This window comes from Panthera leo, chromosome B2 (assembly GCF_018350215.1).
Source record: "Panthera leo isolate Ple1 chromosome B2, P.leo_Ple1_pat1.1, whole genome shotgun sequence".
In the NCBI taxonomy this organism is placed as follows: Eukaryota; Metazoa; Chordata; class Mammalia; order Carnivora; family Felidae; genus Panthera; species Panthera leo.
Genome location: NC_056683.1, coordinates 4,435,785 through 4,462,506, shown reverse-complemented (window position 1 = coordinate 4,462,506; position 26,722 = coordinate 4,435,785). Strand labels below are relative to the sequence as shown.

At 51.7% G+C, this 26,722-nt stretch overlaps 2 protein-coding genes and 1 non-coding gene across 9 annotated transcripts in view; 1 reads left to right on the top strand and 2 right to left on the bottom strand.

Moving 5' to 3' along the window:
* Positions 1–26,722, bottom strand: part of LOC122219490 (cytidine monophosphate-N-acetylneuraminic acid hydroxylase) — a 337,267-nt gene that overhangs the window by 218,767 nt on the left and 91,778 nt on the right. The gene's annotated exons all lie outside the window — the stretch shown is intronic.
* CARMIL1 (capping protein regulator and myosin 1 linker 1) overlaps positions 3,676–26,722 on the top strand; it is a 309,417-nt gene continuing 286,370 nt past the window's right edge. For all 7 annotated transcript variants that reach the window (XM_042937729.1, XM_042937736.1, XM_042937731.1 and 4 more), the window contains exons 1-2: positions 3,676–3,990; positions 8,067–8,164. In XM_042937729.1, coding sequence (XP_042793663.1) covers positions 3,951–3,990; positions 8,067–8,164 — 138 coding nt within the window. In that variant the 5' untranslated portion in view covers positions 3,676–3,950. The remainder of the gene's footprint in view (positions 3,991–8,066; positions 8,165–26,722) is intronic.
* On the bottom strand, positions 6,484–6,568 carry TRNAQ-UUG. The gene has a single exon. It is a non-coding gene; the product is annotated as a tRNA-Gln (tRNA).

Here is a 26,722-nt window from a genome sequence, read left to right as displayed (position 1 = left end):
GGGCAATCAAAGGTCACCGTAACCTTCCTCCTGGAAAGCGGGCACCTTGTGGGCGGGTGGGGACAAGCCCTGACTATCTGTGAACTGCCAACGGCACACAGACCAAGAGCCTGGTCAAGTGGTGGAGTGAAACCAACCCTGGCCTGCAAATATCAAATTCTAGGTTCGACCTTTGACTCTTACAAGCTCTGTGACCTCGAGCAAGTCACCCCACAAACCTGAACTTATTTCCTCGTTGCGATAAAGACACAGTCATTACAGTTTCTAACCTGTCGGAGGTCATCAGTTGTTAGACGCACCATGGATTCCAGAGCAGATTTTGTGCTTGTGTTGGGTGGGTGGGGGGGTGTGTGTGTGAGAAGCACGATGTTCACTGTCTACGCCAATTATAAAATGCATTCGGATTTCACGAACATTAAAATGAGCAAAAGTGCTTCTTTGAATCCAGGCAATAGTAGGTCCACGGAAGCGATCAGGTGTTCTGAATATGGAAAACCACTGTGTACCTGTGAGCTCTGACTATGGCACACTAAAGAGGTATTTTCTGAATTAATGGCTGAGTTGCTTTTTCCTTCTTGCTTGCTCAGTCTTACCTGTGAAGGATTTGCTGGGATCATTATTAAAATTTCAAGCATACATAAAAGTGAGAGCAATGAGCTCCCCTGTACCCGTTACCCAGAATCAACAAAAATCAGTACAAATGCACACTTGTTTCATCTGTAGCCCTATTTAGTTCTCCACCCCGCCCTGCCAACACCCCCTTGGATTGTTTCTTCAAACCTATCATTTACAGATACTTTTTAAAAGTTTATTTATTTATTTTGAGAGAGAGAGATAGCATGAGCAGTTGGGGGGCAGAGAGGGAGAGAGACAGAATCCCAAGCAGGCTCCACACTGTCAGCACAGAGCCTGACTCGGGGCTCGATCTCATGAACCGAGAGATCATGACCTGAGCCAAAACCAAGAGGCAGACACTCAACTGACTGAGCCACCCAGGCACCTCCCAGCAAGTGCCCTCCTTAATGCCCGTCACCCATTTAGCCTGTCCCCCTCCCCATCACCGCTCCAGCAACCTTCTCTTAATCGAGGCGGGGATGAACAGAAGTCAAAGGACAGTTTTGCTGAGTTTGCAGCATCGGAGGGGCGGGTAGAGTTTGGTCAACAGGCACCCACTCCAGAATCAGACATGCATTCTCTAAGCTGGCAGGGGACATTTGCTGCTCGCCGGCTTACGCAGCATTATAAACCAGGCTCCTTGGAGTTCTCCGCTTGCTATTCTGACACATATTTGAGTTTTATACCCAAGAAGTAAATGATCTCCAAAATCAGCCAGTCATTTCTGAGTAGCGAGAGAAGAGATTCATTTGAATTCATGCCTTTAAAGACGTGGGAGCCAATCGACACCCTTCTGCAGTGAAAAAACAAAAACAAAAACAAAAAACAAAACCTGATTCTTTTCCTGAAATCCCAGCTTTCTTTACAAGATGCTGAGGAACGCGGAATTAGAGGACTGTGATACAGCCTTTCTTTTATTCTTTCCACCACCCCAGGCCCCGGCGGGGGAGGAGAATCTTTTGTCTTTATTTTCACAAGTTACCACCTGGTTTGGAACCTTCAGGGCTATTTCTGAAGCTCCATTGGTGCCTGCCAGAAAAATCCTCTTGAGCACACACAGTTGAATGGAAGATAGTTTTGAGATGTTAATTTACATTTCTTACATAAAAAAGATACTGCATAAAGGCAATGTCTAACTTAAAGCAAGTTCCAACTTTTGAGACAAACATCAACGAGCGTGAGGCCACAAGCTTTAAAGCCAATTTTGCCCAAAACACTTATTTTGCACAAACGTGTTAAGGAGGTCTAAAGGTCTGAGATGAAGTCCTGCCCTCAAACTGCCCACAGTCTAGTTGGACAGACAAACCCAAGCTCAGGGAACAATCCAAGAGTGAAAGCGCAAGTCTGGACAAATACACAAGCCATGAACGAAGGCACCGTATGGCTGGGCTTACAAAAGTGTTTCGGGTAATATGTTCTAGTGGTTTTGAATGGAGGGATCACAGTGCTCTGAAAAACCCTGAAAATCGTCACAAGGAAGGTACACATTGGGCTGGAATCGAGAACGTAGGTACAAATCAGATAACCTTAAGGGGAAGGGGAAAGCAAGTAGCCTTGGAGAGAGTCCGCTTGGGGAGGACAGAGGTTAAGAAACGTGGCGAAGACAGCCCTGGGAAATGCCTTCACGGTGATGCCAGGCTGAGAGGCCGAAGATTACTCTCGCGGACCCAAGGTCCACAGCAGGATTTAAGGCTAGGGGGTTCCCTTTCCTCCCTCTCCTCTCTCTGTCCTTTAAAAACAGAGCCTGATTTGACACAGGCATTCCCAGCTGCCAGGAAAGAAAGCGGCAAAAGGAGGGGCTCAAGAACGTTCCTGGCCCCAAAGTGGTCTCTCTGGGGGTGGAGCCCCGAGAGGTCGGAGGGGTCAGGTAGGATCACAGCTCAACGCAGCCTCACTCGGGCTTTGGCGACTCTGCCCGGGGTGAAAGGAGGTTCCGCAGCAGGTGAAAGGCTTTTTCCAAAGCGCCCCCTTGGATTCCAGGGTGCTGAGATTGCTGACGGCGCTACGGGGCGCCCGCCGAGCGCTCTCTCTCGCGCTCGCTCTCTCTCTCTCTCTCTCTCTCTCTCTCTCACACACACACACACACACACACACACGTGTCTTCTCCCCATATGGTTAGCGCTTCCAGGTTTCGTCTAGCTCCTGCTCACCAGAAATAGAAAATTAATCACGCCGAAGAACCGACAGCGGGGCTCAGGGAGGGCTGGGAAGGGAAAGTGCGCAAAGGGGGCCCAGAGAGCAAGCTGTCCGCGCAGACGGCTCTGCGGAATCTGCGCGCACCCGCAGTCTCGCGTTCTCCGGAGCCCGCCGGGAGGTGGGGACAGGGGACCCGGGGGCCCAGGCACCCCCGGCTCGCCTTCCGCGCAGCCAGCAGATGGCTCCCGGGCCCGCGCTCCCCCCCGCTCCGTCGCCCCTTCTCCAGACGCAGGGCCGGGGCGGTCGGGGAGGGAGGCCGCAGGGAGGGGCGCCCGCCCGCAGCCCCGCAGCCCCGCAGCCCCGCAGCCCCGCAGCCCCGCAGCCCCGCAGCCCCGCAGCCCCGCAGCCCCGCAGCCCCGCAGCCCCGCGCAGCGGCCTCCTCCCCCGGGCGCTCCGCGCAGGAGGCCGGCCCGGGACGCGTGCGGAGGCCGGCTCTCGCGAGGTGAGGAGGAGCGCCGGCGGAGGCGGTGGAGGAGAGGCGGGAGGAGCAGGAGCAGGAGGAGCAGGAGGAGGGCGAAGAGCAGGAGCGGTAGGAGGAGGCGGCGCAGGAGCAGGAGGAGCAAAGGAGGAGGAGCAGGAGGAGGGGGAGGAGCAGGAGCGGGAGGGGGACGGAGGAGGTGCGGCCGCAGGAGGAGGCAGAGGCGCCGGGGGAGGAGCAGCAGGAGGAGGGGGAGCAGGGGGAGGGCCGGAGCCGCCCCCGCCCAGCCCGGCGGGAGCCGAGGAAACCCCGGCCCCGCCGCGGCGCCGCTCCGCCCACCCCCTCCGCACGCCTTCCGCCTTCACCTAGGGCCGTAGGTGCGGCGCGGGGCCGAGCGGCAGGAGCGGCGCCGGGAGCCGCAGCCGCAAGCCGCAGCCGGAGCCGCGCGCCCGCCCCGAAGCCCGCGGGTCTCCGTTCCGCCGCCGGCAGCTGCGGGGGGGCGTCATGTAGCGGCGGACCCACCTCGGATTTGCAACTCTGTCTCTGTCTCTCTCTCTTTCTGGAGGGGCGGGGGGCGCGGCCAAATTGTATCTCCGCCCTCGCTCTCTCGCCTCCCCCGGGTGCAGGCTGCATCCGCCTCTAAAAATTGAGGGGCTCGGGGAGGGCGGGGGGCCGCGGATCGGCGTGGGACCGGCTCTGCCCCCGCGCCCGGAGGGCCACCATGACCGACGAGAGCGCCGAGGTCCCCGGGGAGCTGACAGGTAAGAGCCGCGCGGCCGCCGGCCGCCGCGCGCCCCTCACCTCCGCCGCCGGCCCGCGGGTCCCGCGAAGTCGCGGCGCCCCCTCAGGTCGCCGCCGTGCCGGGCGGGGCGCCGGCAACTTTGCTCGCGTCTCGCCGCCCGGGAAGCCGAGTCCGGGGAGGGCGGCCGTGGGCAGCGGCGGGGGCCCCCGGAGCCCCGGGGCGCCTCCCCAGCCGCGGCCGGTGGGGGTGGGGGTCGAGGTCGGCGGAAGCGCGGCGGGGGCGGGCCGCGCGGGCTGGGGAGTCCTGGAAGCGAGGAGCACCCCTGACGGCCACCAGCTCACTGCCCCAAACTCGGGGAAGTCCGGGAACGGCCAGCACGGGGGGCGGGGGGCGAGCGCACGGCGGGGTCACCTCCCGCACCTGCCGGGCACCCCCCACTGGAGCACCCCCCCACCCCCCGCCACACGCACACGCGGGGAGGGGGCGCTGCTCTGGGGTGCGCCCCGAGCCCGGCGAGGCGTGGCTTCGCCCAGCCCAGCGGCGGCGAAGGGGTTACAGGACTGACGCAAACGCGGGCCGAGAAACTGAGGGTTAATGACTCCAGCTTATTTTCATAATAGTTAACCTACCGATTCTGCCCATCCCGGAGCCCTGGGAACCTGTGTGTAGTGCCCTGTGCAAGGTGACCTATTGTTTGGGTCCCTTGAGTGTTTTTTTTTTTTTTTTTGATCGGCGAGGGGGTGGGGGGCTTTGGGCTGGGTTCCACCTCTTGGGGTTTAACTTAATTATGTGGAGGGTTAAAATGGCAGAACTAAACTGAGGTGAGACAGAGTGTTTTTGAAAACCCACCGTTTAAGCGTGTGTGTGTGTGTGTGTGTGTGTGTGTGTGTAGCGTGTTGTGTTTTAACCAGGTATGTGTGTCTGCGCGTTTTGAGCCCCTGTGGCCTGTGCTCCTGACTGTAGGATCCTTGGCGCACTGCAGGGAAGGATGCTGTTTAACGGGTGCTGACAGCAGGAGGAAGTTGTGCCTGCCTGTTCATGTGCACTTGAGAAACTCGCCCCTCTGTGACTCCTTTTAGCCGGAATGCTTCGGAGGAGTTTCTGTGCTTTTCCATTGCTCACTTAACTCAGCAGGTGAAACTTGATGTGAAGGAGCTGTTGCTAGGTTTGTATGGATGCTTCTGCTTTTGTTGAATTAGAAAAAAAAAAAAAAAAACCAAACAAACCTCAAAACGCAAACGTAATTTCTTACCCAAACTTAGGACCTGAAGTTACCGGGCCCTTCCCCCACTCTGGCCTCTCCTGTCTCCCCAACCCTGTGGAGTCGGCTCCTGAGATAAAGCATCAGCTGCCTTTGCTGGAGCGAGTGGCCCATCCGGTTCTGGGAGGCTGAGATCTTCCCAGCACCCCTCTGGGAGGAGAAAACCAATGCCCACAGTCTCTGAAGATGCCTGCAGAGGTCCTGAGAAAGTTTGGGGGAGGGCTGGCCTCCTTGGCCAGGGGACGAGGGCAGTTAAAGACGTTGGTGGATTTGTGAGTTAGTTGTCCTTGAGCCTGGTAATGAAAAGGTTAGGTAGTTACTTAGACGAGGGAGAGAGAGAGAGCGAGAGAGAGAGAGAGAGAGAGAGAGAGAGAGAAGGGAAGGGATGGAAATAAGATACCTGGTTTATGTTGATGGTTCTCAAAATAAATCCTTTGGTATGTTTTAAAAGTTGATTTAATCCTTATCTAGAAATGGAATGTGTGCTTATTGAGTCTTGCCCAGCTCACATGTCTTTCAACCAAGTGACACATACTTTTGTGACATGCCCAGTATGATTTTTCTGGGCCTCTATACGGCCCGATTCGTCTGGGATGGGGGAAATTCCTAGGAAGAAGCACTGCTTTCCTCTCATTGCAAGTGCTGAGACTTCCGTTGCCATCGAATCAAAATGGCAACTGTGTGAAAACCTCAGCTTATTCCCTTAAGCTAATCCCCGAAGGTGTTTAAAAAATGTACTGCGTATCTCTCTGATTATGAAAGAAATACGGGCTTGCTATAAAAAAATTTAAACGCTGACGAGGATGAGAAGACTGTCCTCGGCCGTGGTGCCTCTCCGAGGTGGTTGCTTCTGACCTTTTGGAATCTAACTTTCCAGTCTCCTTCTGTTCTGAAGTCCATTTCTGACACTCCTCTCCCACAGGCCTCTTGTGGGGGGGTGGGGGGGGGGGGAAGAAGTCTGATCACACCCAGAGCTGGCTGGAGAGCTCCCAGGGCACAGAGGTTCCCCACTTGTCCCCTTTCCTCCCTAACATCCCAGCTCCTCTTTGTCAGTCCCTGAACAAGCTGCATTTTCCCTTGTTTCCTGCCCTTCTTGCTGTGGGCACAGCTCCTCCCTCCTCTTTTTTGCTCTTTAAAAAAAAAAAAAAAATTAAAAAACAGATTTATTTATTTTTGAGGGAGTGCAAGCCGGGGAGGGGTAGAGACAGGGGGGACAGAGGACCCAAGATGGGCTCTGCACAGACAGCAGAGAGCCTGATATGGGGCTTGAACCCATGAACCTCAAGATCATGACCTGAGTCAAAGTCAGATGCTCAACCGACTGAGCCACCCAGGCAACTGGTCCCCTTCTTTGCTCCTATCTAACTTGGTGGCTCTAAACTTTTGTGGTGGGTTTCCAATAAGGATATTTGATTACCCCTTCATAAACACGTATTTATTAAGCTACATACATACTTCATTTAGCATGTATAATTTAAAGTTTATTTATTTTGAGAGAGAGAGAGAGAGAGAGAGACACACAGCATGAGTGGGGGAGGGGCAGAGAGCACAGGAGAGAATCCTAGTCAGGTCCTTGCTGCCAGTGCAGAGCCCGACTTGGGCCTTTAACTCATGAAACTGCAGATCATGACCTGAGTCAAAACCAAGAGTCGGACGCTTACCCGAGTGAGCCACCCAGGCACCCCCAGCATGTATAATTTAAAAACATAAACTGAAACATTGCAAAGATAAATAAAACTTCTGTGTTCTTACTGCACCTCGGTGAATTATACATTGCATTTTTTTAAATTCTTTTTTTTAACGTTTTTATTTATTTTTTGAGAGAGAGAGAGAGAGAGAGTGCACGCACACAAGCCGGGGAGGAGCAGAGAGAGAGAGGGAGACCCAGAACTTGAGGCAGGCTGCGGGCTCTGAGCTGTCAGCACAGAGCCTGACGCGGGGCTCGAATCCACGAACCATAAGATCCTGACTCGAGCTGAGATCCAGAGTCGGATGCTTAACCGACTGCACCATCCAGGCGCCCCTGGACACCCTGCTTTGGACCAGTGGTGTCTTTCCTACTCTTTCAAGATTCAGCTCAGGAGTCCCCTTCTCCCTGAAACCTTCATGAACCTCCTTGTCTGTGATCTCATGGTAGCAAGTGCAGATTTTTCTAGAGGCGTCTGTCTGCGGCCTCTAGACCGTAAGCACCTGTGGAAGGCAGGGCCCTCTCTATCCCTGCATCTACAGAACATTTGGCACGCGGGAGCTATTCCTGTGGACATATATTTTGGATTGAATATATGAATAAGCCTATACGATTATACTGTAGAATACAGAGCTATGGGAGTATAGAGGAGGTTGCTATATTTTGAGGTACACTAACCGGGAGAGGAGGGAAAGGGCATCTCAGGAAAGGGAATAATACCTACAAAATCCTAAGGGCGTGCAACATGGAGACGATAGGGATGGAGAGTCGGGTTGCTAAGAGATTTCTAGCTTCATCAGTGGCCAGAGGAGGGGTGGGGGAAGAGAACGAGTGTGATTTGGCACCTGTTCCATTTGGAGTACTCCCTGGAGTCCCAGGAAGACCTTCCTGCCACCGTGCCCATTTTGAAGTCTCCCCTCCTCTCTCAGCTCCTCCTCTTTGCTCAGCATCTGAGCACCCAGTATGAAGCACATAGCAGGTGTTCATTAAATACGTGGTGACTGATAGCTATCAGCCTTGTTACAATAAGCTAAACAACAACAACAATAAGAACAAACAAAAATACTCCTTCGAATGCTCTCTCCTCCCCAGTGCCTTTTTTTTCTTACCAATAAAAGACTATAACGGAACGATTCTCTCCTTTCAGAAAGCATAAAGGACGTTATTGGCAGAAAGATAAAAATTGCAGTGAAGAAGAAAGTCAAGTTGGAAGTTAAGGGAGACAGAGTTGAAAACAAAGTGCTGGTAAGTATTCTCGTTTCTTAAAACGTTTGGAAGTGAAAGTGTTTTTCCTCTTCATTGTTTTGATTGCTTAATTTCCAGGCAACTCAAGTGCTGTGATTCACATTTAGTTCGAAAGTTCTGAGGGCCATTTTGTCTTGGGTTAATTGGAATATCTGGCCATTGAAAGTGAACGGTAGGGCATTTACAGTTTCGAGATTGCAGTGTTGACAATTGTATTTGTTAAAATTATCACAGTCACCCACGTTGAGGTCATCTACAGCCTGTTTTCCAGTTACTCAGTTTGATGTGAGCTGAAGCTTATTTAAAGTTATCCTTGCTGTGGCGGATTGCGTGATTTTATTTGTGAGGACTTAGGGAAGCGTTTAAAAAATTTGTGTCATGTTAGTTGAACTACGTAAGTGTTCTCAGATGTGACGTGTGAGTCACTGTTACTGGAAAGAAAACACCTGTCATTTCACATGGATGTTTGGTATTTCGAAGGGAGCTGCTTGTGGCAGGCGGTATCCGCCAGCACTGAGACTGAACTTGGGGTCCCCCCAGCGTGTGGGGTTGCTGCCGGGGACCCGGGGATTGGACCGTGTGCTGGTCAGAGTGGGGAGGTCATTGTCAGTGACTGGGCTGTACCTTTAGAGAAGCGAAGAGCCCTTTGTGGTATTCTAGTGGCTTCTAGGTTGAGACTGTGGGGAACCTTGATTTAGCCTTGGGGGAATACATGTTGTTTGTGTTTTTGTCGGAGAGAATATTCTGTTTCTCTTTTTATCGTAGGAAATTCTCCAGCCCCGTCTTGTTTATCGACCACAGTTCCCCCCACACCTCTTGGAGTATTTTAAAACAAATCCCAACCACGTGTCATTGGAAAGAGAATACTTTTAATATTCTGTTTCATTAGTTGAAGTTGCCACAGAAAGAACGTGAAGTGTCTTTCTGATAACATCTGTCTTGAGAATCTTCTCGAATATCTAACTACCTTCCCTGTAGATGGAAGGATTATGCTCTTGATGGGTGACTTCTCTTTCTCTGTGGGCTACGTGTATGAGTTGGGATGGCAGAGAAACTGAAGGGGGAAAACTTGATTGAGTGGCTTTGGCCCTGGTACCCAGTGTGTTCATGTAACCTGCATAATTAGAGTTACCCATAGCAGAAATGATTGGGGCCGTTATTCTGACTTATTTTGCTTTAATAAAGAGTAATTTTTGGGGGCGCCTGGCTGGCTCAGGTGGTAGAGCATGGGGCTTTTGACCTTGGGGTCATGAGTTCAAGCCCCACGTTGGGTGTAGAGATTGCTTATGTAAAGAAACCGACGAAAATCCTTTAAAAACAAGAGTAAAAGAGTACATTTCCTCAGAGTGTATTTTACCTGATGTCGTAGGATAGTGGTACTTTGGGGGGTTGGGAGTGTGGAGAGAAGAAATTTTGTTTCTGCTCTTTGTTGTTTTATACGTTTAAAGTACATCTTTACAAGACGGATCCCCCTTTATAGGATTTGAGGGGTAGTCGTCCAGTGGTCCTTGCTACAAAGGTCTGGCATTATTGGGTGTGGATACCGTTCATGTTGAGAACGAGTGCACGCCATGAGGGAGATCTACAAAGTGAAAATTTCAAAGACAAATTTAAGTGTCCAGTATGACAAGATTGGGACCTTTACAAGCAGTTATGATTAAGTACCTGATGTGGAGACCACCCCCCCCCCCCCCCCCCCGATCTTAACGTAAGCTGGTTAAGATTCTAGCCAAATTACACGTCTTTGTAAGCATTTATCTACCCAAGTCAGGAACTTAAATACTTTCTGGTAGCTTGGTATAGACTTGTTTTAGCTGTTCCTTACATGCATGGGCAGGAATTATTAATAGAAATAGAGTCTGACAATCTTAATGGAAATATTCAAGTTTGAGCAAGATGGTCAGCGACAGACCTTGACGTGGTTGACTTTGGAGTGTCTGAATTTAGAGAAATTCAGTTACGTACACGAAAACACTGGGGGGAATCTCTTTATCGTTTTCATTTCTGACTTTTGTCTGGCGGTCAGTCCGCTAACATCGGTAACCAGTGAGTTGGCTTTGTAGCTTCAGTGTATCTCGAGTTTTGTTTCTTGTTCTTAGTGTCCTTCCTCAAGGCTGGGAGTTCTACGTTCTACGTTCCTTAGTTCCCTCTTTTTACCGTTGGAGACTTTATGCTCTCTGTAGCTTGTTTTCTGGAGAAGGTTTATCTTGATCTTTCTTCTCATGGTCGTGACGGCTGCTATTCACCGAACACTGACCAGGTGCTGGGCTCTCTGCTGAACATTTCATGGTGCATCAGCCGTCGCAGCCCCGAGAGGTGGGCACCCTTTACATCTCCCTTCACATTCGTAGAGGCTCCGTACGCGGCTTCGGATCGTGCGGCTAGTTAACGACAGAGCCGCGGTTTGAACCCAGATCCGCCTCCCTCAAAGCCTGTCTGCTTCACCATTATTATCAAAATAAACAGAAAACATCTTCTGGCTTGTTGAATGATTGCACCCTTTCACCCAATGGTCAGAAAGATCGGGACTCTTGCGTTTATCTGGTGGACGGGCTGAGTTGCACGTAATTTCCTGACTTACCGAGCACGTCGGTATGCCAGACGCATTGTATGTACCGGACTTCACGTAGCCAGGCCTCACCGTCCAGCTGGGGAGATAAACGTGTCAGTGGGCAGTGCTTTGAGCTAGGAGCGGGATGACCGGGATGGGGGACTGTCACGGCACATCAGAGGGACCCCAGACTCGGACTAGAAGGTGTGGAAGCCTAAGCCGACTCTTGATGTCTGAGTAGGAGTTGCCAAGGGAGGAGAGTAGAGACACGTTCTGGACAAAGGGGACAGAACGATGCCTGGAAGCCGGAGGTGTTTACGTGCCAGAGAAGCATCCAAAGTGCGGCTGGAGCACGTACGGGGTGGACAGCGGCCAGGCAGTGAGTTGACTCCTTCCCTTGCGATGGGGATATCAGGTAAAGCCGGACCGCTTAAGTAGGTCTCTTCTCACCACCTGTTTCTAATGACCTGTACCTGAACTTTATCCTCCTGTCTCCAGGGAGGCATAGGGCTCAGTGGATAAGGACCTGGCCCCTGGAGTCACACCTGGTTCAGACGGCAGCCCAGCCACTTTATAACGTTGTTAAGCTCAGTTCCTTTCTCCAATGAAACAGGTGTTCTCACAGTATCTGTTTGTAAATGGCTGCTTTGAAGATTAACCAGGATATGTCCCAGTGCTGCTTGGTGCCATGCCCAGCACGTGATACACACCCAACCAGGGATCAAAGGAGAGGAGCCAAGGGGTGCTACATTGTCTTCTCAGTGGCCCGGACGATGCCACCCCTTCTGGTGCCCGCGTGTCCACTGCCTTTGTTGAGAGGTTGTGTTCCCTGTTTGCCGGGAGGCCCGGGAGAGTTGTTTCTGGTCTGTGTCCCCTTTCCAGCAGGATGGAGTGCTGACCAGATCCCAGATTGCTGAGCAGGCTCTGCTCACATGGAAGCAGAAGTGTTGGGAGTGCAGGAGGAAGGGCGCTTGGTGGTCAGATGCGCTTGGCAGTTGGGGCGTTAAGGACAAACCAGTGTCTTTCCTGCACGGCTACCAGAGCCACTGATACATCAGTGAGTGCCGTAGAGGCCTGAGAAAGAGATGAAGTGTGTGGTCTTTCTCAGACTTCTTTGGCCAGAGACCCTACGGACCACAGGCCAGAGAGCCTACCAACCACGGGCCAGAGAGCCTACCGACCACGGGCCAGAGGCCCTACGGACCACGGGCGAGAGACCCTACCGACCACGGGCCAGAGACCCTAACGACCACGGGCCAGAGGCCCTACCGACCACGGGCCAGAGAGCCTACGGACCATGGGCCAGAGGCCCTATGGACCACGGGCGAGAGACTCTACCGACCACGGGGCAGAGGCCCTACGGACCACGGGCCAGAGGCCCTACCGACCATGGGCCAGAGGCCCTACGGACCACAGGTTAGGAAACCAGCCCAAGCTGGTGCCTCTTGGGGCAGTCAGAGGAACGGGCTGTCCATCCTGAGGAGTGCTGTTTGCAGTCAGGTCCTTACGCCCCGTACTTTTTACATGGTGGGCAGGTCCCCTGAAGGCCACGTGCTGGCACATGTCATCTGTTGCCGTAATACATTTCTCTCTTGTCTGTAGGACATGCCATTAGGAAGTCATTCTGTCTTACGCTGTTATTTCATTTCCTCATTTGCTAATTGAATCTTCACCCGATTTTTGCAATACCTGGACTTTTAAAAATATGTTTTAATTTATGTAGTTTTAATTTTTATTTGTTTATTTAAAAATTTTGAGTGTTTATTTTTGAGAGAGAGAGAGAGAGAGAGGGGGAAGACAGAGTGTGAGTGGGGGAGGGGCAGAGGGGGAGGGAGACACAGAATCCGAAGCAGGCTCCAGGCTCCGAGCTGTCAGCACAGAGCCTGACGCGGGGCTCGAACTCGTGAACCGTGAGATCGTGACCTGAGCCGAAGTCGGACACTTAACCGACGGAGCCACCCAGGCGCCCCAATTTATGCATTTTAAATTAAACTTTTCATTGATTGTAGATGGTTGTAGATTTTAACAGTTGTCAGAAGTCAGGTCCCTGGTACCCTTCATCCAGTTTGTCGTCTGTTGCAGAATTATAGCTGCGACATCACATTCAGGATATTGCCACTGATGCTGCAAAGGGCAGAACATTGCTGTCACCTCAGGGATCCCTCATATTGCCTTTCAGAGCCACACCCGTGTATGCACTTCTGTGGCCCCTGGTAGCCGCTAAGGCGTTCTCCGTTTTTATAATTTTGTTACTTCGAAAATATTACACATACGTAATCGTGTGGTATATGCCTTTTGGGGGTTGTTTTGTTCTTGTTTTTTTTTTTTTTTTTCCACTTTGGATAATTCCCTAGACATTTACCAAGGTTGTTGAATAGCATAGCCACTGTGCCTCCCCGCGCCCCCCTCCCCCACTCCAGGGACTGTTCCATGCTATGGATGTCCCCTCACCTGTTGAAGGACCTGGGGGTTATTTTCTGTTTTGGGGTTGTTATTTGGGGAATAAAATGGAGGTAAACACCGGGTTACAGACTTCCGTGTGAACACGAGTCTTCGTGTGTCCCCGGTAAATGCCAGGGAGCACAAGTGCAGGCTCATACTGGCATTGCCTGCTTAATTTTACAAGAAGCTGTCAGCTGTTGTCCCAGTGGCTGTGGGACACTGGAGTCCTGTCAGCGAAGAGTCAGTGAGCCAGCGGCCCCAAGTCTTTGACAGCATTTGGTATTGCCTCAGCCTCTCCCCTCCCCTCCCTCCCCTTCCCTCCCCTCCCCTCCCTCTCCTTTTTCCTCTCATCTTTTTCTCTTCTCCTTTCTTTTCTTTTTTTCTCTTTTCCTTCCTTTTCTGTTCTTTTCTTTTCTTTCCCTTCAGGGCTGATGGTTGAAAGAAAAACATTGTCAGGAGGAAGCAGGGTCCTTGGTGACCTCTTTCCGTCCACGTCCCTGATGCCACTTGCCTCGGAAGAGGAAGGTGGTCTCCCATCTCCCTGGTGGTGACTCTGAAGCGTGTGGAAGGTTCACCGCTGGTCTCAGCCTTGCCTTTTCTGTTTCGTTTTGGAATTCTGTCACCTCTGCCAGCCCGCTGTTCTTCCACAACCCTCACCACACGGGCCGGAAGAAGCGGGGCAGGCGGGAAAAAGCGTGTCTGCAAATGTCAGCTTCCCCGTATGTCACCTGTTCCCTCTGGAACAATTCATCCCTCGTTCTCTTACGTTCTTTTGAAGAGTCAACCCGGAATCTCTTGAATATATTTTCTTTTTGACTTTTTCTGTATAACTTCTGAGCATCTTAGTTAGGCTTGCTTGGAATAAGCCTGCGTGAACCTTGAGCATGTTGAAAAGCGTGAGGATGTTCTTTTGGGTAACGTGTACCCCTAAGATATTTTATTTATTTTTTTTTTATTTTTAAAAAAAAAAAATTTTTTTTTTTTAACGTTTATTTATTTTTGAGACAGAGAGAGACAGAGCATGAATGGGGGAGAGTCAGAGAGAGAGGGAGACACAGAATCTGAAACAGGCTCCAGGCTCTGAGCCGTCAGCACAGAGCCCGACGCAGGACTCGAACTCACAGACCGCGAGATCGTGACCTGGCTGAAGTCGGACGCTTAACCGACTGCGCCACCCAGGCGCCCCACCCCTAAGATATTTTGCTGGCAGGCTGTCTTTCAGTAACTCAAAACATACTCGACTGCTACCTGTTTGTTTTAAAAATACTTTCAAAGGGGGCCTCGCTCTCCCCTGAAAATTTTGTAAGCGTCTGGCCCACGTTAATTCTTTCCAATGTCAGGTATTCTCTGATACGGTAAGCAATGTTCCTTGAGACTAGGCCGTGTCCATTTTGCACGGCCAGACCGTGTACTCTTTCCCTCACTCCCCAGTCTCTAACGGCTGACTTGATTCAGCACGGCCTGTGGCACGGTCACTTCTCAAACATCCACTCTGGAATTTGTGTTTCGCGGCTACTTTTAGGCGACAGCAGCCTCGGCCGATGGTGTCCAGACTTTTCTTTTTTAAACCAGTGGCACCTTTTCAAAACATGTAATTTTCCAAAGAGCTTGTAAAGTCGAGACACCTTAGGAGTATTTTTTTTTTTTTTTTTTTTTTTTTTTTTTTGCTGGTTCGTAGTTCAGTCCGAAATAGCATAAACCCGATCAGTGATCTTGGGGAGTGGTTTTGATGAACGTAAATTAGAAATAGAAGGGGAGATTGGATTCTGTTCTGGCTGCACATTTCAGAGGGACTCCGCATTCACCAGCTAAGTGGGACAGCTGTCACGGTGTCTAAAACAGCCACAGCCACGGTCTCAGGGTGCTTTCCGAGGGAGACAGCAGGAGAAGCTTTGTTCTTCTGGAACGCGGTGTATGCTGACCGCACAGCGTACCTCGGCATTGATCTCTAACAGGCTGAACTTGGCCTGACGCATCGGGGCCCGTGCTTGTGCCTTATTCCAGTAGTTAAAACAGACGGAGGGACGGAGTTCACGTCCGAGGTCTGTAGACCGCGGCGGCTTCCGAGGAGCCCTGCCGGGGACAGCCGTTGTGCCAGGCCTCTGGCGTGCCCCCCTCGCAGGAGGCTCTGTGCCCGTTTGTTGGGGGAATTTGAACGCCGGTCCCTGTGGCACCACGAGGAGTGTCGACTTTTCGGGATCGCTTACCGTTCAGCGCGTGGGTAATTTTCAGAGCACCTGGGTGAAGTTACACGACCCGAGGAACTCGAGCCGTAGAAAGCAGCGGGCACACCGAAACCACCTTCAGGAGGGGGTATCGGAGGGCACGCGTTGTTGCCAGGGGGCCTGGCCGAAGTTCTGGGACCTTCAGAGTAAACCCGCATTGCAGCGCTTCCGAATGCCCCCCGCTCAAAGCTGGAGGCGGCCCCCCACTCGTCTCGGGGCCCCGGGGGTCGGAGGCAGGCGCTGGCTCTGGGCATGTGTTTCCAGAAGCCAGCTCTGGCCAGTGTGAACCTGTTACCCGAGCCGCTTCCACGTTCTCCGGTCTCCTCTGCCGCTGCCCCAGTTCCTTCTGAAGTTAGGAGAGGAGAGTCCGGTGACCTGGGGCAGGAGCCCTCGAATGTATACCAGGCGTGCGGGAACTTTGTTCTTAAAAAGACACTCTTTTCCAGCCTCTGGGATTTCACCACCCTGGGAGCTGGGCGCTCAGGCACACCCCGGGGCGCGGGGAGGCAGGGGTGTATGTGAGCCGCGTGAAAGGGGCATTGTGGAAATGCAGGAGCCAGGAGATCTGTACAAAATATGGAATGAATAGGGAGAACCCTGTTTTTCAGAGTTCCAGAGAAAACAAAGCCTTCAGTGAAGAGTTCCCGTAACACCGTTTCGTTTCATTGGAAACACTGTTAGTGTCTGTTGTTAAAACAGATTGAGAAATGCAACTTTATAGAATGTGGCGAAGGGCAGAAGATTCCACCGCCCCACCCCCGTCATCCTCCCTTTCTGAAATGCTTGTTGTCTTTGAAGAGAGTGTAAGAATTTGGGCTGCTCTGTGTGGGGCATATTGTCTGGATCTGTTACTCTGCCCTATTTCTCTCTCTCTCTCTCTCTCTCTCTCTCTCTCTCTCTCTCTCTCAATAGATCACGTCCCCCAAGTCTTTGAGAAAAGAGAGGTAAAGGCGGGAAAAGAAGGATGCTTCTGGGGTGTGTGTGTGTGTGTGTGTGTGTGTGTGTGAATAGTCTGTTCACTTTCACCCACTGAGTCCTGTTCCTCATACTTGTTTTTTGGGAGAGAGTTTTTCTCTCTCGAAAACATTATGTCTTGGTGAATCTGGGCATGCAGGTGTCTTGTTCTCTTTAGCTACGGTGGGTGTAGGGCAGGTCCTCTGAGAGGTTGGGGCGGGGCGGACGCGTCTCCTGAACTGTACTTGGAGCATTTCCAGCCTGTGGCGAGAGCTAGCGATGAACGCGCTTAGTCCCGCTAAGGAGGCAAATGTGTCTTTGCCTGCTGATTCCTGGGCCTTGGGGGTCTCAGGAGACATTGTGGGGATCGAGTGGGGTTAGTGGTCTTCCTGGTCTTCCAAATGCCAGCAGGTCCGGAGGACCCGACCCCAGCCGACTCTGGGGAAGTCTGCTTGGATCTTGGCGTCCTTGATCGCCGCCCAGGGGGTCTTGGGCCTGGAGGACTCTTAGTGGCCGTCTAACCACGGGCCCTAGCCTGTGAGAAGTTTCTTCTGTGACATCCCTGGGTGTCCGTACGCAAGCCAGGTGTCCACTTTGTGCTTCAGTACTTCCAGAGATGGGAAAAATGAGAGTCCCCAGAAAGCCCTTTGTTAGTTTGGGCTGGAATCTGCTTCTCCGTAACTTGTCTGCGTCTGTTCCTGCCGGGTCTGCTGGGACCTCACAGAACCCCCTCCTTGCCTCAGTGCTGTTCAGGCATTTGAAGGCAGTCGTCATCTTTCAGCCCTTAGGCTAACTATGCTCCCTTCCTGCAGTCTGCCTGGAGGAGGATGCTGCTTTCACAACGGTCCCAGACCTGCTCACCTGTTTTGGAGTCATTCTTCTTAGTCCATGAGCCTTTTGAACCGTAGACGTTCGGGGATTGAACTGTAGACGTTCGGGGATTGAACTGGTCGGTGTTTGGCGATTGAACCGTCGGCGTTTGGCGATTAAACTGTAGACCTTTGGCGATAGAACTGTTGGTGTTTGGGGATTGAGCTGTTGACGTTTGGCGATTGAACTGTCGATGTTTGGGGATTGAACCGTCGACCTTTGGCAATTGAACCGTCAACGTTTGGCGATTGAACTGTAGACCTTTGGCGATAGAACTGTTGGTGTTTGGGGATTGAGCTGTTGACGTTTGGCGATTGAACTGTCGATGTTTGGGGATTGAACCGTCGACCTTTGGTGATTGAACCATCGACATTTGGCGATTGAACTGTCGACGTTTGGGGATTGAACCGTTGACGTTTGGCGATTGAACCGTTGGTGTTTGGCGATTGAACCATCGGCGTTTGGCGATTGAACCATCGACCTTTGGCGATTGAACTGTCGACGTTTGGCGATTGAACTGTCGACGTTTGGCGATTAAACTGTTGGTGTTTGGCGGTTGAACTGTAGACGTTTGGAGATTGAACTGGTCGGTGTTTGCGGATTGAACCGTCGGTGTTTGGCGATTGAACCATCGGCGTTTGGCGATTGAACTATGTTTGGCGATTGAGCTGTTGGTGTTTGGGGATTGAGTTGTTGACGTTTGGCGATTGAACTGTCGACGTTTGGCGATCGAACTGTCGATGTTTGGTGGTTGAACCATCGATGTTTGGCGGTTGAACTGTAGACGTTTGGAGATTGAACTGGTCAGTGTTTGGGGATTGAACTGGTCAGTGTTTGGCGATTGAACTGTCGACGTTTGGCGATTGAACTGGTTGGTGTTTGGGGAGCACCAGAGTTTGGCACACTCTGAAGCTGAATTAAACAGCATGTCTCAGAGCCTTCAACAGTGGGCTCCTGTGGATTGCGCCTCTTGAAGGGAGGATGTAGAGTGTCATCACAGAATTGTCCCTCCAGGCCATGTGGGAAACATCCAGGTACCGCAGTGTGACGAGTGGAGAACACTGGCTACGCATTGCTGGGGCGCTGAAAACGATTTCTCTTTTTTTGTTGTTTTTAATTTTGAAAGCGTCTGTGTTATTTGTATTACTAAGATGTTACATGGGAAAGTAAAACTCTCATCTAGGCGATCAATTCAGCAGTGACCCCTGAGGGGGCACCTGGGTGCCTCAGTTGGTTAAGCATCGACTTTGGCTCAGGTCCTGATCTCACGGTTTGAGCCCTGTATCAGACTCTCTGCTCTCAGTGCAGCGCCTGTCCTCTGCTTCCCTCTCTCTCTCTGCCCCTTCCTCACTTGTGCTCTCTCTCTCTTTCAAAAATAAATATTAAAAAAATAATAGAGACCATTGGAAAAATTGTAAGTATTCTTTCGTATTTTTCTACACTAATGTACATAGAAGTGTATGACATTTTAAAAGTGGAATTATGAATACTATTTTGTACTGTACTTAAAAAATTTAGTATTTAAGGTCAAAGTTTTCCATGACAATAGCATGATATATTATATACATATCAATACTGTATATGTATAGCGTATATATTGAATAACACATATCTACGTTTTGGACTTCTGCATGGCACTTCATTAACGGCTGTAATTTATCTGGCACTTTTTGTGAGATATTTAGGTTGCTTCCAATATTTTGCCTTATAAATGAGTACATCCCCATATTTATTTCTCTTGGATGAATTCCTGGAAGTGAAACTGCCGCCTGACAGGCTTTTTAAAGGATGCGTTTCTCACCTGATTGTTATTCAGGAAGTCTCAATGGAGAGTAATTCCCCTACCGCATCAATTTTGTTGTCTTCAAAAAAAAATCTATTTAGCAGCCTGGCTCCTTCTCTTTGTTCAAGTTCTTGTATTTCTTAGGCCAGTGCCCCTTGGACTCCAGCTCCTGGGGCAAACTTTTAATTTAATTTAATTATTTAATTATTTGTTTGGCAATTTAAGGCCCTTTCAGGTCCACCCGTGGGATGCGTTGTCTTCTGTGGTATATTTGCAGGCCTGGGGTCCTGTGGTTCTTGTCTTTTCTGGTGCCTGCAAATGGGTTTCCAGGGTCACAGCTTTTTTTTTTTTTTTTCCTTTAGCTTTATATTTTTGGTTTTTGTTAAAAAAATTTTTTTTTAATGTTTATGTTTTGAGAGAGACAGAGGACAAGCAGGGGAGGGTCAGAGAGGGAGACACAGACTCCAAAGCAGGCTCCAGGCTCCGAGCTGCTGCGGCACGGAGCCTGACACGGGGCTCGAACCCACGGACCGCGAGATCGTGACCTGAGCTAAAGTCAGATGCTTCGCTGACTGAGCCAGCCAGGCGCCCCTCCTTTAGGTTTTTACAAACGTTTTTACTGAAGCGCAGATGGCATACGCCGTTACCCTAGTGGCCGGGGTGTGACACAGTGCGGTTCCACCGTCCCGAACCTTATGCCGTGCTCACTGGGGTGAGTGTGGTTCCCAGCCAGGATCACGGCCCTGGACTGTCCCCGTGCCGGCTTCTGCTGAATCAGCCGCAGTCTTTTCCCGAGCTGGACCCGAGCTCGTGTGAGGCCGGACTGCAGGATTTAGACCTTTGATCTTTGTCCCACTCATGGGACTTTCTTACCTCGGGTCCCCGAATGCTCTTTATGAATGGTGGTTCCGCAGATCTGCGAGTGATAAGGCCCAGGCACTTTCACGAGACCAAGCGCAGATGAGAGGAGTCCCAGGCTAATGGGCACGTACAGCTGGTCCTGTGTCTTAGAGGATTCTTCTAGTATCGAAACGAGAGGACACATCGCTTCTTCTCCCCGACGGCGGTGAAGGCAGTTTATTTACGTCACCTGCGGAGCTCCCACGGACTCTCTTGAGTTGCATGGCCGTTCGCTGCTCCGTCTGTGGCTTCAGAGGGGTCTTCTCTTCTGTTCCACTTCCCTTCCCCGCTTCGTCACCCCTCTCCTGACCCCCGCGCCCCCCCCCCCCCCCACCAGCCGGGGCCGGTCCGGGTCAGGCCCTGTGAGCTCCCCCCAGGAGCCTCTCAGCCCCTCAAGGTTCAGCCTGCATGTGTCTCCTTTCATAGCTGCTCGCCGGCTTCCACTTTGCTTGTGGCACCCTGAGGTTCCCTGGGGAACCCCGTAGAGAGCAGGCACGCAAGACCCCCTCCACCTTCAGGGCTGCGTTCTTAGCGGCTCTGTGGAATCGACGGGAGCACGAGCGCCCGACGCCGGGCCGTTGCGGAGATTTCGGGAGCAATGCGGGCGCCTGTAGGACATCTCTGTGCCCCTGATTGACGCCCGCCCCCTGAGGCCTGCCCTCTGCCCTCCCGCCCGGCGGTCGTCTTGTTGCGGGTGAGCTCAGGGCGCGGCCAGTGGAGGCCCCGGCTGCTTGGTGAGGCCCAGCGGTGGTGTTTTTGATTTCCTGACTCCATTGGTTCTAGATTGTTCATCGCTGGCAACCGGACAAGACTTATCCCACGGGAAGAGAAGGAACCGAGACCCGGAGAGGAGCCCCCGGTGCCTGCTTTCCTGCTGCCTCTGGGACAGCTGGGTTTGGCTCCGGGGGCGGCCAGCAGCTTCCCTTTTCGGTCCTGGGGGCCCCGTTCCCCTTCTTCGCCCGCATCCTCGGGGTAGCAGAAGGGCTGCAGCCGGGCAGCTTTCTGCTCACTGCCTCCCAGGCACGGCTGGTGCGGCTGAAAACCCACACTGGCTGCGGACGGTGACCCGGCTCGTGTGTGGATGCTTCCACTCTGGGGCGGCCCGCTCCTTCCCAGAGCGTCTGTCCCCTCACAGGCCATCGTGTGTGACCGGACCGGGAGCCGGTGGCAGCCGTTTCCTTTTCAGCAGTTTGCTGAGGCACCCTCTCATGTCCCATGTCTTCAGTGTGGCCGGGCGGGAGAGGGTGGGCCAGCCCAAAGGAGAGGCCACGAGCACCTTGTCACCTAGAGTTTCTGAGGCATTGCTCTCGCTGCAGAGGTTTACTGAAGGTGACATCCGTCTTTATATCTGACGTGAGTGCAGGAAGCCTTCTGTGCTCAGTCCCTTTCTGTCTGGCTCTCTGGGACTAGCCAGCCTCTCTGTCCATCAGAGGAGGGCTCTGCTTTTTGATGTTCTGGAGAGGCATGCTTGTGGTGTACTTAGCCTTAACTCCAGGGGTGGCTTTTTTTTTTTTTAATGTTTTTATTATTTATTTTTGAGAGAGAGAGAGACAGAAGTGCGAGCAGGGCAGGGACAGAGAGAGAGGGAGACACAGAATCCGAAGCAGGCTCCAGGTTCTGAGCCATCAGCACGGGGCTCGAACTCACGAACTGTGAGATCATGACCTGAGCCGGAGTCAGACACTTAACCTACTGGGCCACCCAGGCGCCCCGCTCTGCTAGATTTTATGTAAATACTCTAAAAGAAGGATCTCTAGTCTGTATCTTCTCCTGGTCCTGTGCAAGATACTTGTCTTGATGTTTCCTCCGCTCAGAGCTGTTTTAAGCCGGTATTGGTGTCTCTACAGAAACAGGTTTAGGAGTTTTTCACTCTGCTGCTCTTAAGGAAGGTGCACCGTTTTTTGAGACTTTTTTCCTCTAAGAAAGGGTTTAAGGAACATGTCTCTGAAGGCAGTCGTGTGCCTTTTCTGTGGGTTTCTTTTCTCCCCTTCTTTTTGCTGCAAACCCGGATGTGTTCAGAAATGGGCTTCAGCCCTTTTTTCTCTTCCACGTGAGTCAGGTTGCAAACAGGACAACAGCTCGCAAACGTCAGTGGTTGGCTCTCGCTCGTCCCCATAGGGCTTTGTTGGCCCGCTTGGGGCACTCCCGCCTGTTCTCGGTGCCTGACTCAGATTGCTTCCTCCTGGGTGCCAGTCAGGATTGCTCTTTGTTTTACGGCAAGGGGTGTTATTTGGACTCCTTGGCTTGAGGGGCTCTGCTTTTCCACATTAGAGCATCTCTGGGCATGCTGGTTTCAGAATCTCCGGGCCCTGCGGGATTCTTACCTCCTCAGCCACCTGTGCTGGGGCACAGGCGACCCCTGTGCTGGGGCGAATCAGCCTCAGCACTAGATGTTCGAGACCAAGTAGTTCCATGTTCAAGGGGGCTGCCTGTGCATCACAGGTGTTGAGTAGCGTTCCTGGCCTCTAGCCACTAGCTGCTGGAGGCATCACCTCCTTCTCCCAGTTAGGACAATTAGAATGTCTTCAGACATTGTCAGATGTTCTCTGGGCATCAGCATTGCCACTGAGTTGAGACCCACTGGTTTCGATCAGTCCCTAGTCTTACTTAGTTTATAGAGCTATATCGGAGTCAGAAAACGTACGGTCGTATAATATAATTATGATTGACTTACCTACAAACCCATAAGCATTAAAAAACACTTTTTTTGAAGTATTTAGATGTTTAAATCTGTACAGTCTTTTAACGTTTGTTTTTTTTTTGAGAGAGAAAGAGAGAGAGAGAGAGAGACAGAGGATCCAAAGTGGGCTCTGTGCCGACAGCAGAGAGCCGGACGCGGGGCTTGAACCCCCGAACCGCAAGACAATGACCTGGGCCGAAGTTGCACGCTTAACTGGCTGAGCCACCCAGGCGCCCCCATACTTAGATCTGTGTAAAACAAAATAACAGGCTGCACCGAGTGGAAGTTTGTCTTAAGACACCTACTAGGTGGTTTTCAGTGGGTGGCTCCAAGAACTGCATATTGTAGCATCACCTGGGAACTTGTTAGAGGCGCAAACTCCTGGGGGTCCCGTCCAAAGCTATTGAATCGCACACCCTGGGAGTGCAGCCCAACAGTCTGTTTTCCCAAGCCCTTAGGATGATTTTGATCCGGACGAAACTTGAGAAACACTGGATTAGATTCCTAAGTCCCAGGTAGAGACCTATGGAATAAGTCTTCGCGAGAAATCATCGTAACCTATCGTACACAGAATTTTAGAGTCTGCTTAGGGAAACGACTCAGACGAGGCACTTAGGTGCGAGGTGTCGGCTGCCTCTGAGACCCTGCCATGCCTCCGGTTTCCTTCTGAGGGTTTCCTTTCCTCAGCAGCCCTGTGCTTGGCACAGGAAGCCCCGCACCTTGGCCGCAGCCGATCGAATGAGGGGTGGTTGTGCCTGACCCCCAAGGCCAGCGTCTGTAGTCAGCCGTCAGCCTGTGCCTCGCAGGTGTGTCCACCCAACAGGGCTGATCTGTATTGGACAGAAATTCTTCTTGTTGGAGGAGAGAGAGAGAGAGAGGCAGACAGACAGACAAAGACAGAGGAGGGAGAAGAGAGCGTAAGGCACGAGGCAGTAAAAGCCCTTGTATAACAGAATCCCTGGCTGTTAATGAGCCAGTTGTGTGTGGTGAGAAGAGAGAGAGCGGGACGAGGGTGACGGAGCCTGAGATGGCTGCTTTGGAAAGAGCGAGCCTGAAGTTGAGTGCGTTGAACTCTTGAAACTGACATAGCTAGGAACGGTAGTTTTTCGTTTTCTACGAGACCCTACTGGGCAGCTGCGGATAGGGTTTCCTGTCTTCCTTCTCTAAATACCCTCATGTTAGACCATCGGGAACTGAGACATCCTCGGTGTATGTCTACTTTTTGTCGCCTGCGGGAGGCCAGCAGTAGAGACCTTCTGTTGGAGGGCTGAGTGGGTTGTGCAGGCAGGTGCCTGGCTTGCTTCTTGTGTCAGGCGGGGACTCCCGGCCTGGCTGTGCAGAAGCTTCGGGGTAGCCCTGCCTCGTTGCTTGAACACAGTCTCTTCGTGAGAGCCTCACGTGTCGTCCGAGTCAACGCTGCAGGAAACTTGCCCCGAAGAAACCTGCGCAGGGCGTGTTTCAGAAAACCTTGGACCTGGGTCCACTTCCTTCAATCAGACCAATGATCCATTGGTTTCACTTTCGTACCATTTCCTCTTAACGTTTCCTGCTTAAGGACTCTCAGTGCTTTCTCTTTTGAGGGAGAGTTAGAGCCTTAAAAAAAAAAAATCATTGGAAATACAGGCAGTCGAGTGTTGAAATCAGCCTTGTGAATCGTTTTCTAAAAGTTCAGTGGACGTAAAGAAATGTCTTTGCAGCTCAAATTAGTGGCCAGGCCCTGCTCGGTTGGTTAGTCCCTCTCTTATTATTCTGCTCATCCCTGCCTCCCTCCCTGTCTTTCCCATTAAAACCTGGACCAGAATGCAAGTATCCTCAAGCTCATTCACTGGATTCTGTCCCACAAATGAGTCCAGAGGAGGAATGAGCAGAGACGAAGGTTCTGTTTCCGGTTGCTCACATGGGGGTCAGATTCCCGGAATTGAGGCCACTGCTCGTCTTCAAGGCCAGTTGAAAAGATCTGGGGCCCGACTCCGCATAATCAGGATTCTCCTCTTACCAAACTAGTATCCTCGGGGACACTGAACGCTGCTCGAGAGCCCAGGACCGCTTCCTTGTTGTCTCTCTGTGTCACGCAGCCCCACCCCCTAGTGATCTTCTCGTGGGTTGTGGGTATATTTGCCTAATAGACGGGCCAGGCCCGGAGTACAGATCTCAAGCCCGAACCGGTCTTCTCAGGGTCCCTTTGTTCAGCGGCCTTGTCTGACATCGCCCGTCTCTAATTCAGCGTCCTGCAGGGCGCGGGGACCGGTGACAGTGGCGTGGGCAGCTACGCATACTTGAATTGGGCTCTGTGCTCTGGTCGGTGATGAGAGCCGTGGAGAAAGCCAGTAGACGCTCCCTGACTACTTCGTTTGAGCTCCTGCTCAACGGGTGCCTGACCCGGGGCCCCTGGGACGCTCAAGGAGAAAAGCTGCTGCAAATCCCACCCTGTGGTGCTGGGCGGCGTGGGCGAGCCCTCGTGCAGATGACTTGCTTTTCTTCTTTCTGCTTCTGCACGCCATTTCGGAGAGAGCGAGTCCTCTGCTGGCGGCATAGGCTTGGTTTCGTCGCGTCCGTGGCACAGAGACGGCGTGCCCTTTCAACGTTCAACTGGCTGCTGGCTCTTCCCTTCCCGGGGGAAGATAATCCTCCTTTCCATCGTGAGAGTTGTTCTTGACGGTTCAATGGAGAGATTCCTTAGGCTCTCAGAGGTGACACGTCGTTTCTTTTGTGTGATAAAATTCTAATGCGTGATTTTCTTACTTTTAAACAAGCGAAGCTGTCACCTAAATTTTCACCGACGGTTGTCGGAAATAGCCCAAGAAAGCGCCTGGTTTCCTGTCGGCCCCACGAGTCATCCGTTTTGTCACATAAACCAGAAGACATCTTGTGTAGCTCTGGGCCTCTGTTTCTCACACTGAGGAACAGCCCATAGCATGGGTAGGAAGAGCTGTGCTGGGAGGGAAGTGACCCTGCCTGATAACTTGGACTCTGCACTTCCCAAACTTGAGCGTGTTTCTCCATTTCTCCTTTCTCGGAACCTTTAGCGTTCTTACTTAATATACATTGCACGTTTCATAGGGCACGAGTGTCCCGTGGAACTCAGGGAGAAGGCGACAACTTATCTATTCCAGTTTTTTTTTTTCTTTGACGCAAAGGGACTGTTACTAGAATTCACGTATCCCTTTAAGACTATTGTTGCATCTGCTTCTGACGCTTTATAGATTAGCCAGCTGGAACAAAAAATACGTCAAGAAGAGACACAGTGATCCCTCCTCCCTTTAGGGAGACCATGGAGATGTTTCATTTACCAAATAGTTGTTGTGTCCCTGGCCAGGAGCTGTGTTTTGAAGGAAGCAGTGGCCTGGGAATTGAGTGGAGTGAAGTCAAGGAAGAAGCCCTTTCTCCAGGGATCTCCTCCATTGGGCTTGGTTTGAGAAGACATTCAGTCTGCTTCTTAGAAGTGTTTAGGGGGGGGCACCTGGGTGGCTCAGTCGGCTGAGCATCTGACTTAGGCTCAGGTCATCATCTCACGGTTCGTGGGTTCGAGCCCCACATGGCACACTGTGCTGACGGCTTGGAGCCTGCTTCACATCCTCTGCCCGTTCTCTCTCTGTCCCTTTCCCACTTGAGCTCTTGCTCTCTCTCTCTCAAGATTAAATAAAACATAAAAAAAAAAAAATGTTTAGGGTAATTTCAGAACACTGTGCTTTAAGAAGAGCATTGCGACATGGGGCAAGGAAAGGTTCCTTAAATACAATGAGTCTCCCGGATCGTGTGCAGTTTGTATTAGGCGGCTGCCTTCTCCTCAGGGCTGAGCCGCCCGCACGGACGGGAGAAGAGGACAGGATGTAGATTTGTTGTGTAGGTTCCTGAACTGAGAGCAATGGAGAAAATCTACCGGGGACAGAGGGTGTCTTGAAACTCAGAAAATCTCCCCAGCAGCCAAGAGCCGTGCAGTAATAAATATGCTGATGCGTGTGCAGTGCGGAGGACGGGACTGAGTTCCTCGGAGCTGGACAAGTTCAGGTGTAGGTGGCTCGACCTCTTGACTAGGATGCCCCAGAGGACATTTAAGTAGGAAAGTGTATCCCTTGATCTAAGGTCCCAGGATGCCGTTTTTCACTGCTTATATGTCAAGTAATTTATGTTAGAGCGTACTAAACATCACTAT